The 27171-nt window shown below is 32.0% G+C and overlaps 1 protein-coding gene across 1 annotated transcript; it reads right to left on the bottom strand.

Annotated features, from left to right (window-relative positions):
* Window positions 1-13673: 13673 nt before the first annotated feature.
* On the bottom strand, window positions 13674-25791 carry LOC132722447 (DNA repair protein XRCC2-like). Its single transcript, XM_060706955.1, has 3 exons — window positions 25716-25791; window positions 17771-17885; window positions 13674-14886 (listed from the first exon to the last, which is right to left on the bottom strand). Exons 1-3 carry the CDS (start codon window positions 25740-25742, stop codon window positions 14138-14140), a joined length of 891 nt encoding a protein of 296 aa, XP_060562938.1. The 5' UTR covers window positions 25743-25791; the 3' UTR covers window positions 13674-14137.
* Window positions 25792-27171: the final 1380 nt, after the last annotated feature.

The following is a 27171-nucleotide window of genomic DNA, read 5'->3' on the forward strand; positions in this document are numbered from 1 at the left end:
TCACTTGCCATGATGGATTTTTTTACTTGCCATTCTGGCATATTTATTTACTAATATTATTAAGGCAAAATAATATTTCTTTGTCAATTAAGCTGATTAATTTACGGAAAATTCAGTATCAGTCGCAATGTTTTAATTTTAGTTATTCACGAATCTCAGATGCGTCATGAATTCATGATGCCGCATACATTTTATAACATGATAATTTATACATTATATAAAATTATATCTACAAAATTATATCCTATAACAATATTGTTCAAAATGTGATTGATCAAGTTTGATATTGGATACATTATAACCAATTTTAAAATAATTAATACAATTTGTATGTGCAATGTTGTTTTTTTACATGATAATAAAAGTATGTAAGTGTTTCAAATTCCTTTTTTTCTTCTCAATATATATCCGACGGCTATATTTTAGCATACGGCTGCTTAGGGGATATACATGTATTCTAAGTCTCATAAATATATCCATGATAGGTTTTGCTTTCTAGATCATTTGCTATAAGAACAACCTGACTACCGTTCTTGAGTAGACGCTGTGTTTCTCTGATAGGGGAGACTGGGGTACTCTGGGACATGGGGCACTGCGGGACAATGGGTTTTTTTGATAGCTTTTGTTCTTTGATTTAAAACTGATTTATGCAGATGATTGATCTTGTCAAGCTTTTTTCCTTTCAAAAGTTTCATAGCAGCAAATTGAGTAAAAATCAGTCTGGCGAGTACAATGCACTTTTTACCTTTCAAAGTGAAATTCTAGAAAAGTCCTATATAGCTTTCAAATTCTTCTACATTGAATACTTATTTGTATCATATTAGTAAATGATAATATGCTTAACATTGCCTTTATTTTCTGATTTGAAATAAATCTTGGTTTGGTTGTCTTTTTAAATTATTGTCACATAAAAATGGTGGGGGGTGGTTGGGGTACTCTGGGACAACATTCTTTTGGATTAGACTTTCATGCGTATCAAACTCAAATTGACCTTTGATCTTTTATGACCTTGACCGTTAGATTATTGCACTTTCACTGATTTTTGCCATAATTGATTGTAACTTGGTAATTAATAAATGAATTATCTTCATGTTTTGGCAAAACAAAATTTTGGACAAGAACTTTTGAAAGGATGAACTGACCTTGACCTTTGAATGACATTGACCGTCATGGCCAAATTATTGAATTTTGATTGTCATATTTTGTCATTATGGAAGAATTTGATTCATGTGTGGACAAAACAACACTTGTGATCAAAGAAACATATGGAATAATTTAGATATGTTCTTGACCTTTAAATGACAATGAACGTCAAATGAATGAATTAAGATTATATTTTCCTAACTTTGTCATTCATTAATATGGCAATGATTCATGCTTGGACAAAACAAGTGTGACTATACGCACCTATCAAAATTAAAATAAAAATAGAGAAATTTCAATAGAATTCCTACAGAAAGCCCAAAACAGCAAAATTGAAAATGTTGCAGGCTCAGTTTGATTTCAAATCTGTTCATAAACAGTAATGGAAAGTGCAATTAACCGCCCCCTCCCCCGCCCCCACCGGCTTAAGCAGAATTCCACATTGAACATGCACTGGAACATCTAGATTTTTGAAACAACCGCAGATTTTCAATTCCAGTAATATTTTAGTTTCAATGAAATTATACATGTTGTCCTACGTACTCAAACATGTCCCACTGTACCATATATGGTGTCCCACAGTTCCCCTAGCTCGGGGTACTCTGGGACATTTTAATGACCGTATTCTAATGTATATCTCCAAGTCAACCTAATTATTTTAGGTTCAGTTAGTTATCTGTTACATCCAGCACATATTGTCCTTTTCATCCACGAAAGAGAGCATCAATCCTTAAGATATGTTAAGTAGGAGATTGAAAAATATGATTTTTGTCCCAGAGTGCCCCAGTCTCCCCTATTGATGAGAACAAAAACGCTTTTTGTATTACCTAATACAAGTGCAGATCTATATATATACTTTCATATAATACTAGTTTTCGGCATTTATTTCCACACAATGTCATGTCAGCTTCAGTATTTCCGCCAAAGTCTCGCATAATATAATTTTATTCAACTGGTTCAATAAATTGAGTATTAAACCTACACTCATTCAATATCCTCTGTATATCAATGACTTGAAACAGTCAATCTTGGCATTATAAGTTATGTTTTCATTTTGTGTATCATTGTATCTATACAGGGAGTGATAATGATCTGTTGTATAATGTTGATCTCAACTTGGAGGCCAAGATGAAAATATCAGATAAACCTGTTAAATGTCTTCTATCCACAGTGTAAGTACACTTTTACTTTACCTGTTAAATGTCTTCTATCCACAGTGTAAGTACACTTTTACTTTACCTGTTAAATGTCTTCTATCCACAGTGTAAGTACACTTTTACTTTACCTGTTAAATGTCTTCTATCCACAGTGTAAGTACACTTTTACTTTACCTGTTAAATGTCTTCTATCCACAGTGTAAGTACACTTTTACCTTACCTGTAATTTTAACTGAATCATGTAGCATTTTAGGTGATTTGAATATATCAGTTTCAAGTAAGACCTTATTGTTTTCAATTGTACTAATTGTTTAATTCAGGTGTAATCTAACGACTTAATTGTATTCAAATTTTTACTAATTGTTTAATTTAGGTGCAGTTAGGATCTTATTGTATTAAATTAACTAAATGTTTAATTCAAGTGCAATTAGGACCTAATTGTATTCAATTTACTTATTGTTTAATTCCGGTGCAGTTAGGACCTTAATTTATTGTATTCAATTTACGAATAATTATATTCAGGTGTAATTAGGACCATATCTTATTCAATTTACTTATTGTTCAATTCCGGTGCAATTAGGACTTTATTGTATTCAATTTACGTATCATTAAATTCAGGTGCTATATTAACTGAATGATGTGTGTGGTATATTTATAGATGTACATAATTTGAATATTTCAGGTGTAATCAGGAGCCAATCATCTTGAGTTTCTCAGGGTCATTTGGAGATGATGAGGCCGTCCTGAAATGGAAAAAACTTGAAAATGAGGTAAAAAGACCTCTGATTCTAAGTTTCTTGTGTCTGCCAGAGACATATACTAAACATATGTATTTTAACATCTGTGTCGGCCCACTTAGCTCAATAGGTAGATAGGATCAAATTAGTAATCTAGGGGTCGCTGGCTCGATTATCGGTTATTAAGGAAAGATGGTAAGGTGGGTTGAAGCCAAAATATGCCCAAAAACTATTAGAAAAAAAAAATAAACATGAAAACCCAAATACAAAAAAAGCCAATCGAATTCGTCGTTTCCATTGTAGAAATGCATTTCCATTGAAACTTTAAAAGAATAACAACATTAACATGAAAAGATTTCTTGGGCATAATGGGCCTTTAAAGGAAATGGCTTTTATTTTTTATGAGAAATAGAAAGAAAATTTAGTAAGGTGATTTAAGTTTTATGAACAAACATTATTTATATTTTCACTCTATATGGAAATAATTAGACTTACTTAAGAGGAGTTTTAATTAGGTCAAAGAGCCTAAAAATATAAAATTTCAAAACCTGATATAGATCAACTGAGCATTATAAAATGGAAAAAATGTGCAAAAGATAATAAAGAATATAATCAGAATAAATTGCAAATGGAATTTTACTTAGTGCGATTCTTGCCCTGAATAGAGTTCATATTATACACCTATTCATACTTGGGTCATTTTAATGATTATTCTTAAAAAATATGGAGAAAATTAACTCGGTTTGGACCAACATCAAAATTGCAATTATACAAAAATCAGAAGAAAACAACAAAAAAACAGTCCCGTTGTGGCATCTTTTTAAGAATGAAACATTGTAATATTTATTTCAATGTAAATTAAGCTTTTTGACCCGAGGGATGTAAAATATTTGAGCAGGGAAATGACAATACCAACAAAGTGCGTTTGCGACCAGCAGTCTGATCAAAATCCATGCTGTTCGCTATCAGTTTCTCTTCTTGTAATTAGGGTTGGTAAGCGAACAGCATGGATCCTGATCAGACTGCGCGGATGCACAGGCTGGTCTGGATCCATGCTGGTTGCAAACGCACTATGTTGTTTTTGCCGTGACTTGGCTCATATTTTATAGATTTTTTCTTCTTTTTTTTTCAGCAACTGTGGACAAATGAGCCGGTACTTGAGCTATGTCCGAAGACGAACATGACAATATTACCGAGCTATATGCGGCGTCGTATGTCTAGTAATACTTCTAGTCACTGTAGTGGCGGCAGTCGCGGCCACAGGGATTAAATCGTTGATGTATCTATGGCATCAGTGTCTCAATGTGTCAATCGCTAATTATAACTGCACAAAGACAAACATACAGATTTTATTGTGCATTCCCTTGTCCACCTGGAAAAAGGAAAGTAAACTGTGACTGCGTTAGGAGGCGTGAGGGATTGTGTACTTGTATTTCTAGTCAGCTTGCTGTATAATAATTTAGGAGACCATTTAGACACCGTATGACTATGCCTAGGTAACGTTCTGTTATAATAGTGTGACATTTTTAACCTTTCTTAGAAGAACTGAAGCTCTATAGGTATATAAACAATTTTATTTCTTTTAGATAAAATAAGGACTTAAAGTGGAGGGACACTGTGTAGAACTACATTAAATTATTATAGATGTACGATAGTATTGAATATGTAAATAATTCATCATTTATTCAAGACTGTAAGTAATTTATGGCTAGAAAAATGCACATTGTTTTAAAACTTTATGAAATGAGTTACCTTCGTTATGCATAAATTGGATTTCTTGCACAAGACTTTGAGCCTAAAATGTGTAAGACTACATGCAATAAATTTTGAAGAAGCATTATGTACACTTATATAACACATGTTAAATATTGATTTTTTATTTGTAGTACATTGTAGTCTTATGTGTACAATGTAACTTGTGTAGTATGAATATTTACACGCTAACATGCACATGTGTTTTACAAATGAGAGAGTATTGCATGCAACATAACATGTTATATTATCATATGTCTATTTGCACGTAATCACATGCAATATATGTTATTAAACAATGTATACATGTATATCTAGTGTCTGTGTACTTGGTAACACTTTTTTATATGCAGGATAATACATCTTATTCAATGTATGTTGATGAAGTGTTTCATAAAGTTTACACGTGTAATTTAATATGTACGTTGATGAAGTGTTTCATAAAGTTAACATGTGTAATTTTAATATGTATTTAAGAAGTGTAAATTTGTGAACAAGATAACTGTAAATAAGCAATACAGTTATATGTTATACGTAATATACCACTGATTACATGTGTGGTATATAATTTAATGTATCTACACACAGTATTGAAAATTTTAGAGTAGAGTATTGCATAAAAGTTAACACATGTAATTTTAATATATTGAAGTACTGTGTATGTGTACAGTATTAGATATACATGTGGGGAATGATGATTATACAAAACACACATTATTTATCATTTTCAAGTAGAGTATATTGCATAAAAGATTTCAGTTATAGATGTCATTTGTTTATAAGTCAATTTTCAGGAAAACATATGTATTATGTATTAATTTATAGTGAATATAGGTTAGTGACATATGGTAACATATATATGTTTATATGTAAGGTGATATGTGTAAATTTATATGTATCGAACCAGTAAGTATTCTGTGTACATATTAACACAATTTTGCAATACAATTTAGTGTTATACGAGATTACAATATTGGGTTATATAAAATGTAGAATTGTATACATGTTATACATAATTATGACAAATGTAATTACTAAATATACTTATTGTAGAAAAGTTTGTGTGCACACATTTGGTAAGAACATAGATTAATTGAAATAGAAATAAAAAAATTCTTAGTTGATAAAAATTTTCTTATTTAAACACACATATTGCACGTAACACTTAGAATATATATTGTGTTAAAAACTAAATGTGTTTACTGGAAAAATAAAAGTATAGTATTGTTTTATTAATTGAAATATAAAAGTATGGTGTTTTATAAGTGACAAAAGTGTGTCAATTGAAATATAAAACTATGGTGTAATTTAAGTGACAAAAGTGCTTCCATTATCAAAGACAATCACTTGTATATTGACATCTGGCCAAATAATGTTTCCACTTATAACACTTGATGTTGGGCTGTAAATTTTTCATAATGTTTATGCATGGTCATTCATTATGTTTCTGTGCATTTCTGTCTTCATATTGTTTTATTTTTCTTACATTTCACTGCACAAGTTGTCCAGTAACTTTCCTAATATATTTTTAAAGAAATGGATCTGTAATTTTTCTATGTCTTGGATCTGTAATTTTACTACATTGTGGATCTGTGATTTTACTCAGTAATGTATCTGTAATTGTACTTATGAATCTGTAATTTTGCTAAGTCATGGATCTGTAATTTTACTCCTGTAATGGATCTGATATAATTTTTTCCCTATAGCAATGGATCTGTAATTTGCAAAAGTCAAGGATTCAATATTACTAAACCATGGATCTGTTTTTACAGCAGTCATTGATCTGTAATTTCACTGAAGTAATGGTTTTGTAATTTTACCAAAGTCATGGATTTGTAATTTTACTAGTAATGGATCTGTAATTTTTGCTGTAGCCATAGATCTGTTATTTGCAAAAGTCATGGATCTGTAATTTTACTAAAGTCATGGATCTGTAATTTTACTAAAGTCATGGATTTGTAAGTTTACTAGTCATGGATCTGTAATTTTTGCTAAAGTCACAGATCTGTAATTTTACCAAGTTGTGTGGGACTCTACTTCATTGTGGATCTGTAATTTTACAAATTCACAGTTCATTTTTTTACTTGAGAGCTTTGTTCTTTTTTAACCATATGATTCTATACTTTTACACAGTTATTTTCATGTACTTAAAATTAATCATGATTCTCTTATTTTACGGAGTCATGCTTTTATAATACTATTATTTTTAGTATTGGTTCATTTATCTTGCATTAAAAGAATAAATTTCTTTTAGAGTAGCTGCAGTAATGTAACTACTAGCAGGCCCAGATTAAATTTATGATCCGAAGAAAAATTAATGATTTCCTTGGCCTTAACTTATATATACCAAAGAGACTGAGATCAGGTTTCAACTAGTTTTTTCACATTATCTATGTTTCTACTTCTTTATGAAAATTTTGTAGTCTTTTTTAATGCTTTTTCTCAAGAGTTTTGTTTTTATTTATTTGTATGTGCATATGTTTTTATGTTTTTAAAAATCATGTATAATTTATCGCCTTGCGACTTAAAGTCATGTGATAATGGTGACTGGTCTTAACAAAGTGCCCCTGTTAATTACACATAACTAGATACACTACATTCTTAAACCAAGGTGCACCTAATAATTACACAGCTCTAGACACATTACACTCTTAAACCAAGGTGCCCCTACTAATTACACAGCCCTAGACACATTACATTCTTAAACCAAGGCAACCCTAGTAATTACACAGCCCTAGACAGACTACATTCTTAAACCAAGGTGCCACTAGTAATTACACAGCTCTAGACACATTACACTCTTAAACCAAGGTGCCCCTACTAATTACACAGCCCTAGACACAATACATTTTTAAACCAAGGCGCCCCTAGTAATTACACAGCCCTAGACACATTACAAAATTTCTTAAACCAAGGCGCCCCTAGTAATTACACAGCCCTAGACACATTACAAAATTTCTTAAACCAAGGGGCCTCTAGTAATTACACATAACTAGACACACTACATTCTTAAACCAAGGCGCCCCTAGTAATTACAAAGCTCTAAGACACATTACATTCTTAAACCAAGGCGCCCCTACTTATTACACAGCCCTAGACACTCTTCGTTCTTAAACCAAGGCGCCCCTAGTAATTACACAGCTATAGACTCACCACATTCTTAAAACCAAGGGCCTCTAGTAATTACACAGCCCTAGACACACAAATTTCTTAAACCAAGGCGCCCCTAGTAATTACACAGCCCTAGACACACTTCATTCTTAAAACCAAGGTGCCTCTAGTAATTACACAGCCCTAGACACACAAATTTCTTAAACCAAGGCGCCTCTAGTAATTACACAGCCCTAGACACACTACATTCTTAAAACCAAGGTGCCTCTAGTAATTACACAGCCCTAGACACACAAATTTCTTAAACCATGGTGCCTCTAGTAATTACACAGCCCTTGACACACTACATTCTTAAAACCAAGGTGCCTCTAGTAATTACACATCCCTAGACACACTTCTTTCTTAAGCCAAGGTGCCCCTACTGGCCTAGTAATTACATAATTCATTGTTTAAGTTTATAGCATAGATGAAGCAGTTGCCTAGTGGCGAAGGGGTATGTGCCTATCTTACTCGTTGCACTTCTTTTTAACCAGCAATCTATCACTATATATTTCTGCTGTTCATAATCATGGGAAAATCACCAGCAGCCTGTCTGTATACAATGTACATGGGAAAATCACCAGCAGCCTGGATGTATAAATGTACATGGGAAAATCACCAGCAGCCTGTCAGTAAACATGTACATTGGAAAATCACCAGCAGCCTGTCTGTATACATGCACATGGTAAAATCACCAGCAGCCAAAAGTCATTTTTATCACAACGCTTATGATTTAATAATTACTGTTGTTAAACTGTCTTTCAGTGTAATAAATCCATATTTTATAACTACAATATTACACATATAAAATATCATGTATGTAATATATTATCAAATATTTTCATATTATATGTAATTTATAAATCACTATGTTTTATATGTATAATAAAACTTTTTTATAAATGATAAATATTATGGCCCTTTACAATAATACATACTTGTCTATTTTTAAATTTGACTGCAAAAAAAAACCCCATAGTTATGTACATATGAATTAAGTCCTCGAATTTCTTACAAATTCTGTATTTTTGTATACTGATGAGCAATAATTTAAGTATTCTGTTTGTATATCTTCTAATTATTTTTCTATAAGATAAATGTTGGTGAGAAATTATATGGTCAATATGAACCACTGGAGAAATATAAATATATATAATATTTTTTTTTGTCATTGTGGCCAAAACAAAATAATAGTTTGTTATTACATGCCAGCCAATATATACTGGGATGGTAAAATTGAGAAAAACATTTTGATTGTGGGCACCATTCCTGAATGCATATTTATATAATTATTGTTGGATTTTTTACTAGTAAAGTTTAATATATTAATTAATCCATACTCTGCTAAGTACCGAAGGTGATTAAACTTTGTGGACACTATTAAACCAGGCACTGTAAACTTTGCCAATGGCAATTAACCAGGTCAGCCGGCACATCCATGTAGTCAGTTAAGCCAAGCTCTTATACTGTTGGCGTAGCTTTCAATATTTTCATCATTCTTGATACCCCAAATTCGATAATGGGACAGTTCTTCAAGTTGATGCTGTTTGTTTGTTTGTTTGTTTCATTTAACGCCTTTTTTCGACAGTATTTCAGTCATATAGGCGGTAGTTTCCTAACCATCCTTTCTGGAGAGGAACACCAGCACTAGACTACCTTCCTCCGCGCTAAACTACCAAAGCATCTCCGTAGGATCGAACCTACGCCAGAGAGGTAACTGGATTAGAAGTCATTGACTCTAACCCCTCAACCACGGAGGCAGTTAAAGTTAAGGCTGGACAAGTCCTACTTAAGAAATTTGGCAAGTTCAGGATTTAAGGATGATGTTGATGTATACAGTTATACATGTCATGTCAGTAATTCTTATCATGTTTGGGCCAGTGTAGTTGATTTTGCTCTAAGGGTAGAAATATATTTTTGGGATACGGTTATTGATAGCGAATATAGCAAGTTGTGATAAATGTTAAAAGTTCCATGTGATTGCTGATATAGTTTTAATATATTTATTATATATATATTTATTTATACATGTATGTTAAAAATAAAAGAATGTTTTAAGAGATAAACATTAATATATTTTTACACAATAATTTGTATTTGAACATGTATCTGAACTACATTCCAAACTTTTTATATACTTCGAATTGGCATTTAAAGTAAATAATTAACATAAATATTTACAATTTTATTTAAAACAGTGAAATTAAATTTCTAATTACCTCCCTTTATTTACATGAAATGCTTAATTTGGTAATATTTTTACAAATAATGCTTTTTGAATTGAATATAATTTAAATTAAACAATATTAAATGATAACAATACTACATTATTAAATTTTATGATATAATAACATAACAAAATTTGTGGTACATGGTCTTTGGACATGTTGAGATAGTTTTATTCTATGATAATGTACATTTTGGTTTAATTTTATGGTTATATATGAGAAATGTTGTGACAGAATATTGGAGGTTATCAAGGGGCATTAAAATGTAATTCTGAATGTTGAGAACCGTGTAATAAATTATATAAATGTGACTATACCTGAAACTGTTTCATATATCAATGTGTATTTCTGAATGTTGACAAACTGTTTTACAAATTACAAATTTTTTTTTAATGATAAAAAAACGGTTGCAGATATACACGTATATTTGAATAACAAAAATTGTTTCACATTATTACAACAACTAGTGTATTTCTGAATAAAGAAATTGTTTTATACATTAATGTGTGTTTCTATAATTAAATTTTTTTTTTAATACATTTTTTTTAAATACTGTTTCACATATTAAAGTGTATTTTTGAATAAAAAAAAAGAAAGAAAAAAAAAATCACTTGCATAAAAATAAGTATATTTCTAAATGACAAACTGTCTCGCATTATAATATATATTAACATATATTATATTATTACATATATTTATAAATAACAATTACAATGTTAGAAAACTGTTTCACATATAGAGCAACATCCTCATGTCACAACTTTAAAACTGAGTCACATGAGCCGCGTCACGACAAAACCAAAATAATGGGTTTGCGACCAGCAGTGATCCACACCAGCCTGCGCATCCGCGCAGTCTGATCAGGATCCATGCTGTTCGCTATCAGTTTCTCTACTTGTAGGGTTTATAAGCGAACAGCATGGAGCCTGATCAGACTGCGCGGATGCGCAGGCTGGTCTGGATCCATGCTGGTCGCAAACTCATTATGTTGGTTTTGTCATGATGCGGCTCAATATTATGAATTCATCAGTACTCTGGTACTATAATTATGAAAACTGGTAAATTTCATGTTTTTTTTGTAGTATATTATATTTGTTACTGTTGAATTGCCTGTTATCTGTTACTTGTTGAGAGAAAATGTGTTATAAATGTACAATAAACATATTATTGTAGAATAGTCTCTTTTTATCCTACATTCCTTATGCCAAAATAGTTCCATTTCTAGTCGTTTTTTTTTAAAATTTAGCTTAATTATACATATATATATTTATTTTAGTTCAGTTGCGAAACAAGTTTTTGCAACTTATTTTAACCATTTTTGAGTCTGTTTCCTGGAACTTAAAACAGTACTGGTGTCATATGAGGAATCCTGATTGTGACCTGAGTAGGGCTCAAACCCATGATCCCTTGGTTGAGAGGCAGACACCTTTACCACAAGGCCACAACTTCTGTTTCTTGTCCCCCCTCTCACTTTCCCTGCCTTACCAGTTCAGAGCACAAAAAATATAATTACATGTGATCATTTTGTGCTCACTGGTGAGCTAAAAATGTGATTCACAGTGAACAAGTAGGGGTGTGGATCGTTGGACAAGTAACAATCCACTTACGATTCACAAATCAACCCAGAATCTTTCATCAAGAGACCCATAAAAGCATGAACATTAGTTCTGAAAACATGTTTATTTTTCTTTAAACAAAACTAAACATTCAACATTATGCAAATTTTCTCATTTTCAATTGAAATACCAAGTATTTCCAATTCTCGGCACAACTCCTTTTCAGCCATTGTTGCAGACAGGATGTTTGATGTCACGCTGATGAGTTTTGCAAATTTTAGAACAGTCTTTGATACATGTCACGTTATCATAAATCTTTATTCAGCAACTGAAAATATTCATTTATTTTCATGTAAAAACATACTGCTCAATAAAGATAAAGTTATTCTTTTTTTGAAACTAAAGACTTCCTAGCTCAGCACCATCGTACTTGTTTGTTTATTTCCTGTCTTTAATCAGCAAATTGTATTTAGGTAAACGTCGCATAATTCATACTGATATTGTATTTTTGTTTGACTTTTAAAAGTGTGAGAAACAGTGAATGTATATAAATAAATAAGATCGCGATCCACGATCTCTGGACTGACGAATATTCATACTCAATTTTTCATTTTGATTTGTGATTATCTGAGTACTCGGATACTTGCCTCAGCACTAATTCTAAGTTCAGAGGGAATAACTCTTGATATACATGTAAAGATGCTAGAGTTATATACCTTGTTATATATGATGTAAATGATGACAAGGAAAAACTTTTTCTTATAAGATATCTTTAGTAACAAAGACAAAAGTAAAACTGGAAATGTGTTCAGATTCCCACAATTCATTTGCCTGATGAAACTCTAGTTATATTAAACAATAATTTTACATTAAGAATCCCTCACTATCACTATAATCTTGACCTTATGACATAATGTATATATATTATATATTCCATAAAGGAAAAGTGTTATATTATACAATTATTGACTAGTGTGCCATTGAATATGATATGATATTCACTGGCAGATGACATATTGACCGAGGCGATATCCGAGGTCAATATGACTTTCTGCGGGTGAATATCACATCATATTCAATGGCACACTAGTCAATTATTTTTTATTATATGAATAGGCTATAAGAATTAAAAAAATCACAAAAATTACAACCTTACACATGTACAACTTTTGCCTGTTTTGTTGAAGGGCAGGAAAAAAGACATGTAAGGCATGCAACAACTGCGCTTACTAAAGTAATTCAAGTTTATACTTATCATTGCGGTGTAACTTTTAACTATAATAGTAAGGTAATGATATTTTAATCGAGAAATATACCTTAAAGAACAAAACACAACAATTATTTTTTAATAAGCACGCATAATTAACAGTCTACGATGTATGGTCATTGAATACGAGTCTCAATTTATTTTAAGACTGGAAATCAGTGAATATGACACTACACCCAGTGAATTTAATTCTATAAAAAGTTCTGGACCAACGAGATTGCAGCTATATTTAGATCATATAATAATTGTAAATAATATATATGATAATAGTATTTTAACTAACAAGGTTCACAACCTATATAATGACTGAAACGGAGACTCAAGTTAGTCATTTAACAAGGATTTTACATCAAAAGTTACTGTGACCATGACCTATTGACCTCAAAATTTATATGGGTTATCTACTGGCCCTAGGTAATGTCTCTATCAAAACGTAGCCTTACTACTTTTCAAATTACTGATTGCACAAAGATTTTACACTGTCACTGTGACCTTTGACCTAAATATTAATAGGAGTTATCTACTGGTCTTGGGCAATGTTTCTACCACATATTATCAATCAGACATGGATTATACATTATGTGTTACTGTGACCTTGACCTTTTTAAATAAACAGAGGGGGAAATGTCGCTTCAAAAATACATAAACCATTGCTAAATTACCTTTAGAAAAAAAGTATTATTTCAAGCAAAACTCACACCTGAGTAGAACCATCAATTTTGCGTAAGCTAGCTGTATAGCTTCCTAACATGAAAGAATTCAAAGTCCCTGGCTGTAATTTGTACCCACTGCAGTAAGGAGCAAGTGTTTTGACGACAAGGTGCTAAACTACCCAGCCATACAGGCCGCGAGTATTGATGGTATACATACACAAGGACAGAACATTCAAGCACACACAAATTGCTACCCACATTTTAAGTGCACTCATAAATATTAACAACTATAATAGTAAAAATATTTCACTATACAAAACATTAATGAAATTAAAATCTGTTTACGAATGACAAAGATTATTACTGTGATGTTAAGGACTGATGTCCAAAATATTTGTATAGTCAGAGCTAAAGACCTAACAAGTAAAACAGTCAGCAGTGTAACAATATTGACAATAGCATCTTCGAAAATTACGAAAATGCAACAATTATTATCATAAAAAGTTTATTCCAGATTCACAAATTCCAAATGACTGGTTCCCCTGTGCACAGTCTCCGCCAATAACAAACAACTGGTCCTGGTTCCCATCTTTGTAATCTTTTACAAGTATCAGTCTATGACTAACAAGTCGTTGCCATGGTTTGCACATAAACTCTGCATGAGATAATTCCAAATCTTGATTAATCAGTTGTTTTGAATGTGCTTTTTCGTCACCATCAAAACATTCACTCTGCCCTTTCTTCTTATATACTGCCGCTTTTGTGGCAATAACTGTTAAATTATATGTATTAACCAATTTAGAAAGAATTTCAGTCGCATATTTCATACCGGATTCTTGAGCCTGAGTACTTTCACCGCCATTTAATTTATCTATCCAATAAAACGATGAAATACTGTCAATCATTATAACAGATACGCTTGATTGGTTACAAATCAAATTTTCCAGATCGTGCAACGTGACAACTAACTGTTCGCTACTTGAACAGCGTAATACATGTAACTTTTTTAAACACTCGCTAATCAAAGATTCAACTCCGTCAGAATTAGTCACTGCATCGTTCATATTGACATTTACTCGATCCAAAACATATTTTTCCATCACAGCCACTAGTCGCAAGATTGAAAACTTGTAGTCAGTATCAATGAAAATGACCCCAGCTGACTGTCCATTTAAGGGAATATTGTTCCAATGCTCGGGTAAAATGCATTTACAAATCAAATGGACCAGGAACTCTGTCTTACCTACAAAACAAAACATGAAAACTTCTGTTAAAACCATGAGAACAATAGAATAACTGTAACGTATGTATTAGTAAATGTAACATATTAATAACTGTAATGTATTTGTAACTGTAACCTATTAGTAACTGTAATGTATTAGTAACTGTAACGTATAAGTAACTGTAATGTATTTGTAACTGTAACCTATTAGTAACTGTAATGTATTAGTAACTGTAACATATTAGTAACTGTAATGTATTAGTAACTGTAAATTAGTAACTGTAAATTAGTAACTGAAAATAAGTAACTGTAACATATTAGTAACTGTAACATATTAGTAACTGTAACGTATTAGTAACTGTAACATATTAGTAACTGTTACGTATTAGTAACTATAACATATTAGGAACTGTAACATATTAGGAACTGTAACATATTAGGAACTGTAATGTATTTGTAACTGTAACCTATTAGTAACTGTAATGTATTAGTAACTGTAACCTATTAGTAACTGTAATGTATTTGTAACTGTAACGTATAAGTAACTGTAATGTATTTGTAACTGTAACCTATTAGTAACTGTAATGTATTAGTAACTGTAACGTATTGGTAACTGTAATGTATTGGGAATGTAATGAATGTGTATCTTCAAACTCTTCTTGAGAGAATGAGTACCTTCAAACTATAAGTGTGACCTTGACCTTGAAGGTAGGGACAATGGTCTTTGTAGCAACATGTCGTCTTGATGTGGTAGACATTTATTCCTAGTTATTTTAAAATCCTTGGATACATGTTAAAGTTACAGCCCGGACACGAATGTGTGTATCTAAAAACTAATTGTGATAAAGTGAACTTCAAAATTGTAGTGTGACCTTGACGTTTGAGGTAGGGACGTGATTATTAGACGCGACACATCGTCTTGATGTTGTAGACATTTATGCCAAGTTATTCTAAATACCTTCCATACATGACAAAGTTACAGTCCAGACAAAAATGTGTGTACCTTTAAATTCTTATTGTGATAAAGTAAAACTTAAAAATGGTAGTGTGACCTTGACCTTTGAGTTAGGGACATGATTATTAGATGCGACACATCGTCTTGATGCGGAAGACATTTATGCCAAATTATTTTAAAATAATTTGATGCATGACAAAGTTACAGTCCGGACACAAATGTGTGTACCTATTTACTCTAATTGGGATGTGAAAATTCAAAATAATAGTGCAGAGTTTTTTTTCAGTATTTTCGGAACATGACCCATACCCTTGAGATTGGGAATTTTAGCGGCATTTTGCCCAAAATTGGGAAAAAAACCAAAACATTTTCAAGTTTCCTGAGGCAATAATATTATATTCCTTGTCTAATAGGATTTAGTTCACTAAAGTAGGTCTCTGGTTTTCATATTTTTGAACTGTGTTATTGTATCACCTGTATGGTGCCCTGTACCATTTATGAAGATGTTTTCATCTGTAGCTGAAAAAAGCTTGCACATTTTGCAACAATACCCAACTTTTGCACCACTATAATACAACAATTCATACTTCAACTCGTATTTGTTGGAACTAAATAACCTTTGATCAGTGACAGGGACAACTGTATCTGACTTAGACTCGTTGCTAGAACTTTTAAAACCCCCGAGTAGAAACATCATTGTGGTAACTCCCGGTCGCAGTTGAAGGCAATTTCTCACTAGTACTTGCAGTTTCATTCGCCGTTACCGTTTCTGAAGTACAACTCTTTTTCAAGAGTGTCGCTTGCTTAACCCTTTCCCCCATGAGCATATTGTGAAAAATGGCCATTTTCACTGAAAAGCCTCCTCTTACAAGTTCAAACTGCTATGAAACTATGAAAAATGCTTCAATACTAATCAAACTTGGCACAAATGTTGACTTGACCATTGCCTTTGTAACGACATGCTCAGTCTTAAATTTCCTGTTATCATGGCAACGAGGGGACATCTCAAAATTGCCAAAAATCACTTTTTTGCCTCGATTTTTTCCATCAAATTTTATTTCAAAGTGCTGCAACTTCTCAAGGGATTGAGATAGAGTCAAAGGCTTTTCAGCGTTGGTTACACGTTACCTTATGATCAACCTGGGGACATTTTAAGCCTCTCACAAGTCCAAAATTTTCTTGGCACATCCCACTTCTGGCAACCCCCTGATGTATTATTTGGATGTGGGACGGCGCCGAAAAAATGGTCACTTTTTTTAACAACATTTCTCAAACGAAAAACAGTGTTTGGGGTCTAAATAGGACATTTTTTCACTGTTTGAACCTCAAAAAGGGGGGGGGGGGGGGGCAAAAAGCCGTCGAAACACGCTTATATAAGGGAAAAGGTTAAACATTAAATCAATTTTTCTGTCTTTATCAGTGCTTTTTTTAAGTTTTATAACATAATATTTTGAATTGTGATACATTTTGATCTACTTTCACTTTCAAAGGTCGTCGATATCGTTAGACGCTCGATAAACTTATACTGAGAAATCAAGCGTCTACTAACACATGGGTTGTTTAGACGCCGGCTATTTGCACAATTTTACATTCCCCAAAGATTGATTTTTAAAAAAAAAAAATTTAAGTTTTCGATTGGGAATTTTTGTATCAAAATTGGGAAAAAAAATATACTATTTTCAATTGGGAATATGACCGAATAACGGCTATAAAATCTGTAGTGTGACCTTGACCTTTGAGATAGGGACGTGGTTCTTGGACACGACATATCACCTTGATTTGGTAGACATTTGTGCCAAGTTATTTCAAAATCCCTCAATGTATGACAAAGTAATAGTCGGGACAGGAATGAACAAGAATGCAGTTGGACGCGGACAGACGGACTGACAGTGTGATTATATGATGCCTCCCATTTGGGGCATCAAAAGTTATACAGACAAAAAGTCTTACCAGTTCCCTCTCCTCCATAAAGTTCAATGACATCTTTGGCTTGTGGACCTTCCTCTCCGAATATCTTTGGTTGTATTCCAGTTAATGACGGTCTACTTCCTAACCTTGCCAAGAACTGAAAAGTTAAAGGTCAGAATAAATTTAAAGCTATGCATGTGGCACACTTACCAACTTTACAGTTTTACCCCTAGTCATTATTAGGCTATTACATACTGTTTAAACAAAACACAAATTAAAGTGACCTTGACCTTTGAACTACCAAACAATACACAAATTAATGTGACCTTGACCTTTGAACAACCAAATTTTCTCAAGATAACCAAGCAATTGGTTAACATTTTACTTTACAAAAGAAACTTTTAAATCAACATTTAATTTACCAATTTGCCACCAGTCATATGCTTCATGATTCTAGGATTCGAAAAATAGGGGGGATTTTTATCGAAAACTAAGAATTAATTACATTTGTTGATTTTTTTCCTTCATTCTCTATGTAAAAATTTCCCCCTGCCTCTGAAAAATAGGGGGGAATTCTCAAAAATATGAGTGAATCCCTCCATCCCCCCCTCCTAGAATAGACACTGTTGCAATTTAAAATTTTGACTTGGTGCCATATTTCTTATATCAAACAGCTGCTTGTGAAAACATGGTAATACTTTCATTGTTTTAAGATCAAAACTCTTTTGTGTAAACAGAGAAGTAAGTATGCTTGTCATTTTAATAACTTGTGGTAGAAAGTGACACCTGGTAATGCCAGGAATGGTTGCATGTGGTGTCATATTTCCAGCAGAACTAGGTGAGATAGCTTTGAACATAACTAACATGGAAATAATTCTTGTCACACAATGTATTGATCAACAAATGCACTAGTAAGTTACATGTATTTATAAGGAGACATTGAGTTTGGATATGTCTTATATTGAAAAGAAGGCAGCTGTAAAAAAATTAAATGCTGTTCAAAGAACTAAATTTGATTTTATAGATTAAAATATTCTGAGTTTAATGCTTGCTGCAAAAGCATCGTGGACTGTCATGTTGTCCAGAAAAAAATGCACGATCATAATTATACTAACTTAAGGTATTATTGGTAGTTTAAAAGTAAATTTACAATGATTTCTCTGAATCTGAACGTATTTAAATGTTTAAAAAACTTCGGAACAATATTGGAAATTTGTCATAAAGCAGGTCAAATTACTAGAATATATTCCACCCAGGTGCGACAATATCAATTGTCCGTATTGTCCTGGTTGTCCCACAGCTTGTGGAAATTTTCAAGAATCTATTTCATGTGTACGGTAACCATTAACGATAAAAACAATGTAAAATATTATCAAAAACATTTACTGTCATCAGATTGACATAGCCTGAACACAACTTGGTATTTATTACCACATTCTTGGCAAACAGGACTCTCAACTTAGAAAAAAACAAGCTTCCAAAAGATGCACATTATTTGAAACTTTGCGTCCACAGCAAATTTATTGTGTTCAGGATTTAGATGTAAACAAATCGCTGCCATTGGTGTATTTGCTGATGTCTGTCAGATCTAGGGAGGACTACATCCTAAGTTGTGTGCTGAAACGTTGTGTCTTCCAATGAAAACCAGAGGCTGTATCGGAAGATCCAGGCAGAAAGTTCTGCCATGTCATATCAAGATTAGCAGGACCACGGATTTATATTACAGGGATCGAACACTCCCAGTTAACTCTATATAAATGCTTAAATATCTTGTCGTGCACCCAATAAAGGTACATCGTTCGATAATTTACCGGCGCTAAGCGTAAATGCCCGTTTGCAATGGATACCTACTTTACAAAATACCATACGATATAGCTTTTCCATTTATTATCCGATTTTGGAAATTTAAAGTTTATTTTGAAGAAAAATACTTGTTTAATTCAAATATCTTATTTATTTTTTAAAGGTACAGTGAATCTGTCGGCAAGGACGATTAAAAAATTAACTCGACGAAATCTGCGGTAAATTTACATTTTTTTATATAAAAGCAGGCATTTGAAATTTATTATTATGGTAACATAATAAATTCGATTTCAAAATAAAAAAGAAGCCAATGTAAGTTATTCACAGATGATCAAATATGCAATATTTAAAATTTATAGGGTTATGTTGTCAAATTTATTAACGCACAATTGTTTTACTGGTAATGTATTGCGGGCTTTATAATTCGCTCAACACGTGAAGAAAATTTATTCATTTTTTTTAGTACAAAATATTGCTGAGATTTTATAATTGCCATATTCATAGAATATTTAAATTTCATTCATCATTTATATCATTATTATTTTTTGTAAATCTGTTTTCAAAAGTCGGTGCAGTGAAGTAGACAATCATTGTAACAGTTTTAAAAGTACTCTTGTGTGGCTGTCTCGATTCCGGCCTTTTTAATGTCACTCGTATATTTTAATTATTATTTTTATTTGAATGCCTGTAGAAAGATATTTTTGATATTTTTTAATGTAACGCTAGAAAAACAATAAAAATCTTTATAGTTTGAGTCAGTATTATGCGAAATAAAAGTAACTTTTGATTATTTTTTTAAACATTGCTTAAATTTCTTTGAAGTTTAATTACTTTTGAAGGGGTTAATTACCAGTTAACAAGTGATAATTGAAAAACTTTATTTTTAAACTTTCATTAATACCAGGTTACATGTGATAATTGTAACACTCAATCTTCAAAAACAGATAGAATTTGAATGTATATTTTGTATGTGCGCGGTCTTTAACTACAGTCCATGGTATGTGTGATAAGAAAATAATTCTGAAGAGGTTATATATAAATTATACAATGTAAATCTATTTTCTTTATTAACATTTATAAATGAAAAATATAGAAAATATACAACTAAATTTGTATAGCCCTTTCTTTGAAAAATAATGAAAATAAACATGACAAATAAATCATTTGACGTGAATTGTAAAGGATAATTATGAAAAAAATCTGTTTCAAAATAAAAAAAATAATTTAAAACAGCTGTTCTGTATGCCAATAAAAGTTTCTTCCTTGCCAATCTAATGAATTCATCAATATATGAACACTTGTCTAGAATGATCTGAAGATATATTAAATACATTAATTAGTAGAATATTTACTATATTTATACTAATATACAGGTAATCTAATAAAAAATGTACAAATCATTTGGAAATAATTCACAGAAATAAAGACAAATTTCAAACATGAATTTCTTTAAAAGTTTTTAAGCAATCAAGAAACATTTTTTTGCAATGCACCCATTAAACCATGTAAAAAAGAATTATCTTAATCTGAATCGCGGTAATAATTTGTGCTTGAAGTAAAAGGGCGTCAAATTGTAGAGAGTATACCTAAACAATAGGCGAATATTTTTTAAATTAGGTACTTTTTAAATTAAGCGTTGCATCGTTCTATCGGCACATTTTTATATATAAATACTTTAGCGGCACAAAATAATACTGTATCAATACATTCATATGTGTATAATTTTTCACAAAGCTGCAATAACACCACATACTCTTGTGAAAATCTGTCATATTTCGCACTCCGCGTGTTCCGCAATCTCTCATTCTGTCCACCTTTATCCGATGTGCGATTCCGCTCATGCGCGCGACGAGACTTTAATAAACGAAAGTGTCCGATCCTTGTGATGTAAATCCGTGGCAGGACAAACATGAAATTTGTTTCGATTCTCAACATTTCTTGACAAGACTTCATCATAACAGATACGCACCCTTAATGGCTTATTCGACAGCCGGGAGAAAGAATGAAGATAATGAGATGACTACTTCCCAACTACTGAGTCTATGCAGCCACATTTCAGGTATTGGAACTTCGATGTGATTTATGAGGACAATTTTTAAGTTTTATACTGGTTTGGGAGATAAACTCGGCCGAAAATCAGTGTTTTGGGGGCATATTTCATTTATTTGTTTACGTATTCTGATGAATCTTGCACCATAATAAACTTCAGCTCTTCGATTTTCCGGTATCACCATAAAAGTTATATTTAGAAACATAACGGGTAATTTTGAGAGGTCCTGGAAGAGGTACGTAAAAAGGATATTTTTAACGAGCGCGAGTAGATAATTCGAACTCTCTGTTTTTCTTCTTAAATGAGTAAGTTAAAACGTAAAATAACATGTTAAGACATTTTATTATTTCTTTGCTGTTCATTTATGTCAAATAAAAAATATTTGTTACCAAAATTGTTGAGCAATGAATATCTATGATAACACGATATTTATATGCAACGTACTATGTTACGTAAAAACACATGCATTATCATTTATTAACGTATAACGAAATATCAAATATGTAGTTAAAGAATTAGTGATTCAAATTTATTTTTGCTTAGCTTAGCTTAACAGAGTGAAGAATAAATTAATTTAGTGGTATTCAACCTACACATTAACATATAAAAGGAGCATTTAACATCAGTCTTTCAATACATTCCAGTGATTCCACTTAGATTACAATTGTGTAATCAGCCTTTTTTCTGAGTTAGCAAGACAAAAGTGAGTCTGAATTTCATCTACAAAATGTATACGTAAACGTCGTCTGCTTTATCTGTAGTCGGTCAATATATAAAAGTACCCCTGTGCGGGCCTCAAAATGAGCATCTGCTGCACATGCGCACAACAATGGGATTCCCGTACTTTTTATAATTTTATAGGCATGTTTTATAAACAAACAGGTAAAAGTCTGTGTTATTTTTTAAATATCTTACCAAACTTGACAAAATTTCCAGATATTGTCGAATTCCAGCGAAAGTATGAGATGGTGAGCTTGATTAGATTAAAAATTCCGATAACTCGATTTAATTATAAAAAGCCGAGTTTATCAACCAGCCGAAGTTATCTCCCCAACCAGTATATATAAATTATAATGATGAATAAAATAAAAAAAATGTGTTAAATACTTTCATGTACTGGTTGGGGACCACCAAATCCGGACAACCACCAAACCCGGACGGCCCCAAAAATGGCTTAGTTTAGTATTTTCTTTGTTCAGTGGTTGTCAGTCACTTTTTTATCAACAATTATTATTATTTCTTTTGAAATTAAGTAAATAAACTTATTTCAACCTCCGTAAATGGTAATATTTTAATGTCTATTCCAAGAATGTTGACGTTGAAATTCGGGGGTCAAGAAAGCAATGCCTGACCTCATATACCAGCTATAATCATTTGCAGAGTGAATAATAGAATATCCAAAACTTCAGCATTTGTTGCTGACATATTGTATATCATGTTACAAATCAAAAATCAAAACACCCAAGCTTTTATCTGAATTAAATCACATCATGTACATATCACAGTGTTCGCGTTTACTGAGTAAACATATCAATTTACTCGCTAAAATTGCCAGGGAGGAAAGAAAAAAAGGGCTGTTGAGTCCCTGGGACGAAACACTTTTTCCCCGATAATTGGTCAATTCTCTCTTAAGTTTTTTTGCTCTGCTTGAAAATGATTTTCTATTCACTTTAAATAAATTGTATTATAAGAACTTGACTTTCACCTCATTTTCATTTGTTCCTTTCTCATTAGCAATGCAGATTTATATCCCAAACGTAGACTAGGAGCAAGTGCTCGGCCTCGTTTTGGGCCAACCTATCAATGGTATCCGCGAACATCAACAGTCACAAATTTGATTGTATTATGAAGTTATGCAAACATTGACATTTTTGTAATTGAGGACTCGTTCCATTTGAATTGGGACGTAACAGATCTATTAGGCCTAAAAAAAAAAATTGTTCTGTTCGGGTCACCCGACCCTACCTAATAATATGCGCCGACCCTACCGTTTTTTTCATGTCCAAAAAAAAAAAAAAAAAAATCCATGAAAATACCGTATTATTGAGGTACTCAATGAGCAGTGTGAAGGGCAATTCAGGCGAAAATTTCGCCGTGTATATTTCCATTTCGCTCTCCCAATTGATCAAAGAGAAGTCAACATCGCCGATAAAATCTTAATTCCCAAAGAGTAATTACTTGCCGATGTAAAGAGCAGAGATTGTATCCGCCCATATGACGACTGCTAATTATCATTATCCAATCAGAGCATCGCTATATACTACCCCTCTACCTGTATGCAAAGCGATAGACCGCCTACTCTAAACAATAAATAATGAGAGCATCGGCCCGAAACGGGTATATTTAGTCGAAATATCAACGCGATCAGAGCTACGCCCTGCGCTCTTTGGGATTTTGACCATGTCAAAAATTATCTAAAAATCCCGTAGGTTAAAATATTTTGACTAGGGTATATTTTGCGAGTTTAATATGTCCAATGGGTTTTTCACGGCTATCACAAAACTGTTAGTCAATTCGCAAAAATCTTATGATTGGTATGTTGTAGACAGTGAGAGTGTTTTGCATTGTTATCTTTGTAGAAATGCCAAATTTGACACAGCTTGTACGCACGTGGGCACGACATCCTAAAACTACGAATCATGATCGGCATGCGACATATCGGTCGTATATCATGTGCTCATGTATATAACAACAAAATTTGTCAGGAAAGAAGTGTTCTTATTGTTTCAATATATACATATTTGTTTTAATGTCATAAATATGACGCTCAGATTAAGATTTATTAATATTGTAAATTTCAAAAAGCATTATTTATAGAGATATTACCGAGTTTAACATTTCATGAAAATAAAGGGAGGTAATTAGAAATTTATTTTCTATAATTTCTCAGTCGAATTTTTCAATAAGAAATGAATGTATATAATTTTAGTGATCAAATATAATGTGCACAAATGTTTGCAGTACATATTTTACATATTCTTTGATATTTGAAAATTGTTTTATAAGCATAATTATATGCACATAAATATGACGATACAACATAGAAGATCATAAAAGAAATTTCTGTAAACAGAGCAGGATATACAGATTTTATTAATCATTATCCAATGTAACTTTATCTGGAAAGTAAAAATATAAAGTTAATTTATTCATCATAGTTTTCTTACACATTATTATCAAAAATATATGAGAAAGCTTATAAATAGCTGATAAATAGATTGTGTTTCTATTCTGTATAGCCATGCATGTTAATGCATAAACATTGGGATGTTTCCCTTCTGCCGATTTTTCACGAGGAAGTCACTTCTCCCTAAAATTTCCCCCCAGGATGAGCCCTGGGTACGGCACAGGTTTTAACGCCGCTCTTAGTTACAAAATGGCAGATCACATCGTCAATATTTGTAAAACGGCGTGTGATCTTCACCAGAAGAACGCTGAGAGTTTAAGATTGTTACACCTGAAATGTCTTTTGAAAACATAGAAGGGATGTATTTGTGCCACCCGGGAGGGATGTCAGAAATTTCCATATCTAAATTTCAAAAAAAAAAAAAAAAAAAAAAAAAAAAAAAATCCGACCTACCCTACCTATTCCTTGAGAGCATGTTACCCTAACAAAACAATTTTTTTTTTTTAGGCCTTAGCACTGAGTCCCAGGTACTCAGTAAAGTTAGGGAAAATCGCTAACACTGATATCTGTCCGGACACATGGTACTGTAGTGTAGACAATTTTAGGTAATTTTGATACCCTCCTTATCGAGCCTCAGAAATAAGTGTCAATACAATCAGAAATAAACAAACTAGTTTGTTAGTTAAGAGAAGAACCTAGCTGAACTGTGTCAAATTTTTTGGTCTCTATGTTAAAAATTATGAAATCTGTACAGAAAAGTATTCCAAAAGTGTCCGGTTGATGGTCTCCGACCAGTAAATATAGTTATCAAACTACGAAACAAAAGAGTGATAAATAGTAGAAATGTTTATATTTTCAAAGACCTTGTTCAAAGATCGTGGTGCGAAACGGGAATGATACGAAACAACATGGGTACGAACATGAAAAAAAAATCAAGGTAAGTAAAATCGACATCAGTTTCTTTTTAAATACTGCTGCACGATGATTTCATATATAAATTATCTTACCTGTATACCAGATTCTTTCTTCGCCATCTTCTAGACTACTTATTCAAGATAAGATTTTTTGCAGAAGTCCAGTTAAACTTGACCCTAAATCATAGATTAGTTTTTCAGCAATATCGCAGAAAAATAAATTAATGTAGATCTAGATCTATAGTTATCAAATGAAAATAGAGCTTAATCAATTATTTACAAAGATAATACCGCTTAAAAGCAGTTCTGATTAAATAGGAAATAACATTAAAAATTATCGATGTATTGGCCGCCATTAAATTTCCCGCCAAATGTCAAAAGGTGTAGCTAAACGCCGTTTTCCGGTACATTACGGATTGAGCTCTGTGGAATGATTACACCAAATCACGGATTTAAATCCGTTACCTAATGAAGTACATAACATCATTCGTATTGATTTATTCAGGAAAATATACATCAACACATACAATATTTCATATATATCATTATATGCATATAAAACACACACAAAATGTAATAAATAGAGGATATTGAATGAGTGTAAGTTCAATACTGAATTTATTGCACGAGTTGAATAAAATTATATTATGCGAGCCTCTGGCGAGCATAATATTATTTTATTCAACGAGTGCAATAAATTCAGTAATGAACTTACACGAATTTAATATTCTATTTATCACATACCCAAAATAAAGACCGTTAAAAGTGAAGTAAAAGTCATTTTTCATTGACGCGTCTATAGTATAACGCTAACATTTAGCGCGTTTTTACACTATGTTTGTATAACGCTAATGACGTCACGTCAAAATATATGCACGGCCGTGCAATACCATATTTACGGAGTCGCAAAATCGGCACGGGTGTGTGATAAATAGAGGATATTGAATGAGTTTAAGTTCAATATTGAATTTATTGCACGAGTTGAATAAAATTATATTATGGGAGCCTCTGGCGAGCATAATATTATTTTATTCAACGAGTGCAATTTATTGCACGAGTTGAATAAAATTATATTATGGGAGCCTCTGGCGAGCATAATATTATTTTATTCAACGAGTGCAATAAATTCAGTAATATATTTACGGAGTCGCAAAATCGGCACGGGTGTGTGATAAAAATAATTATAAAATTAAGTAGTACTTATGTTTTATGTTACCCTAGGATTGACAGTTACAGCATATAAGAAGCAAATTTCAAGAAATATTAGCTAATAAGCTAATTACCGACAATAATATAGACATAAAACATATTAACTTACACGTAACAAATCTGAAAAGTAAAATACATTTAATGCTAGTATCTTAGGCATGAATAAAAGTAATAAGATTTGAGAAGAATATATAAAATTTATTTATAATATAATACATGTACATGCAGTAAAGTGAGAATAAAACATTAAATTAGTAAAAGTTTACATCTACAGTATATATACATTATTAAAAAATTATTAAAAGATGTAAATGAACTTAATTAAGGTAGCACATAAAAC

This window comes from Ruditapes philippinarum, unplaced genomic scaffold (assembly GCF_026571515.1).
Source record: "Ruditapes philippinarum isolate M1 unplaced genomic scaffold, ASM2657151v2 ctg2222_1_1_1_1, whole genome shotgun sequence".
Classification (NCBI taxonomy): domain Eukaryota; kingdom Metazoa; phylum Mollusca; class Bivalvia; order Venerida; family Veneridae; genus Ruditapes; species Ruditapes philippinarum.

Coding starts and splice junctions, on each gene's coding strand:
- LOC132722447 (XM_060706955.1), bottom strand. CDS start 25,742: ATGGCGAAGAAAGAATCTGGTATACAG. Junction 17,886..25,715: donor AGAAAGAATCTGGTATACAG/GTAAGATAATTT, acceptor TTAACTTTTCAG/TTCTTGGCAAGGTTAGGAAG. Junction 14,887..17,770: donor TTATGGAGGAGAGGGAACTG/GTAAGACTTTTT, acceptor TTTGTTTTGTAG/GTAAGACAGAGTTCCTGGTC.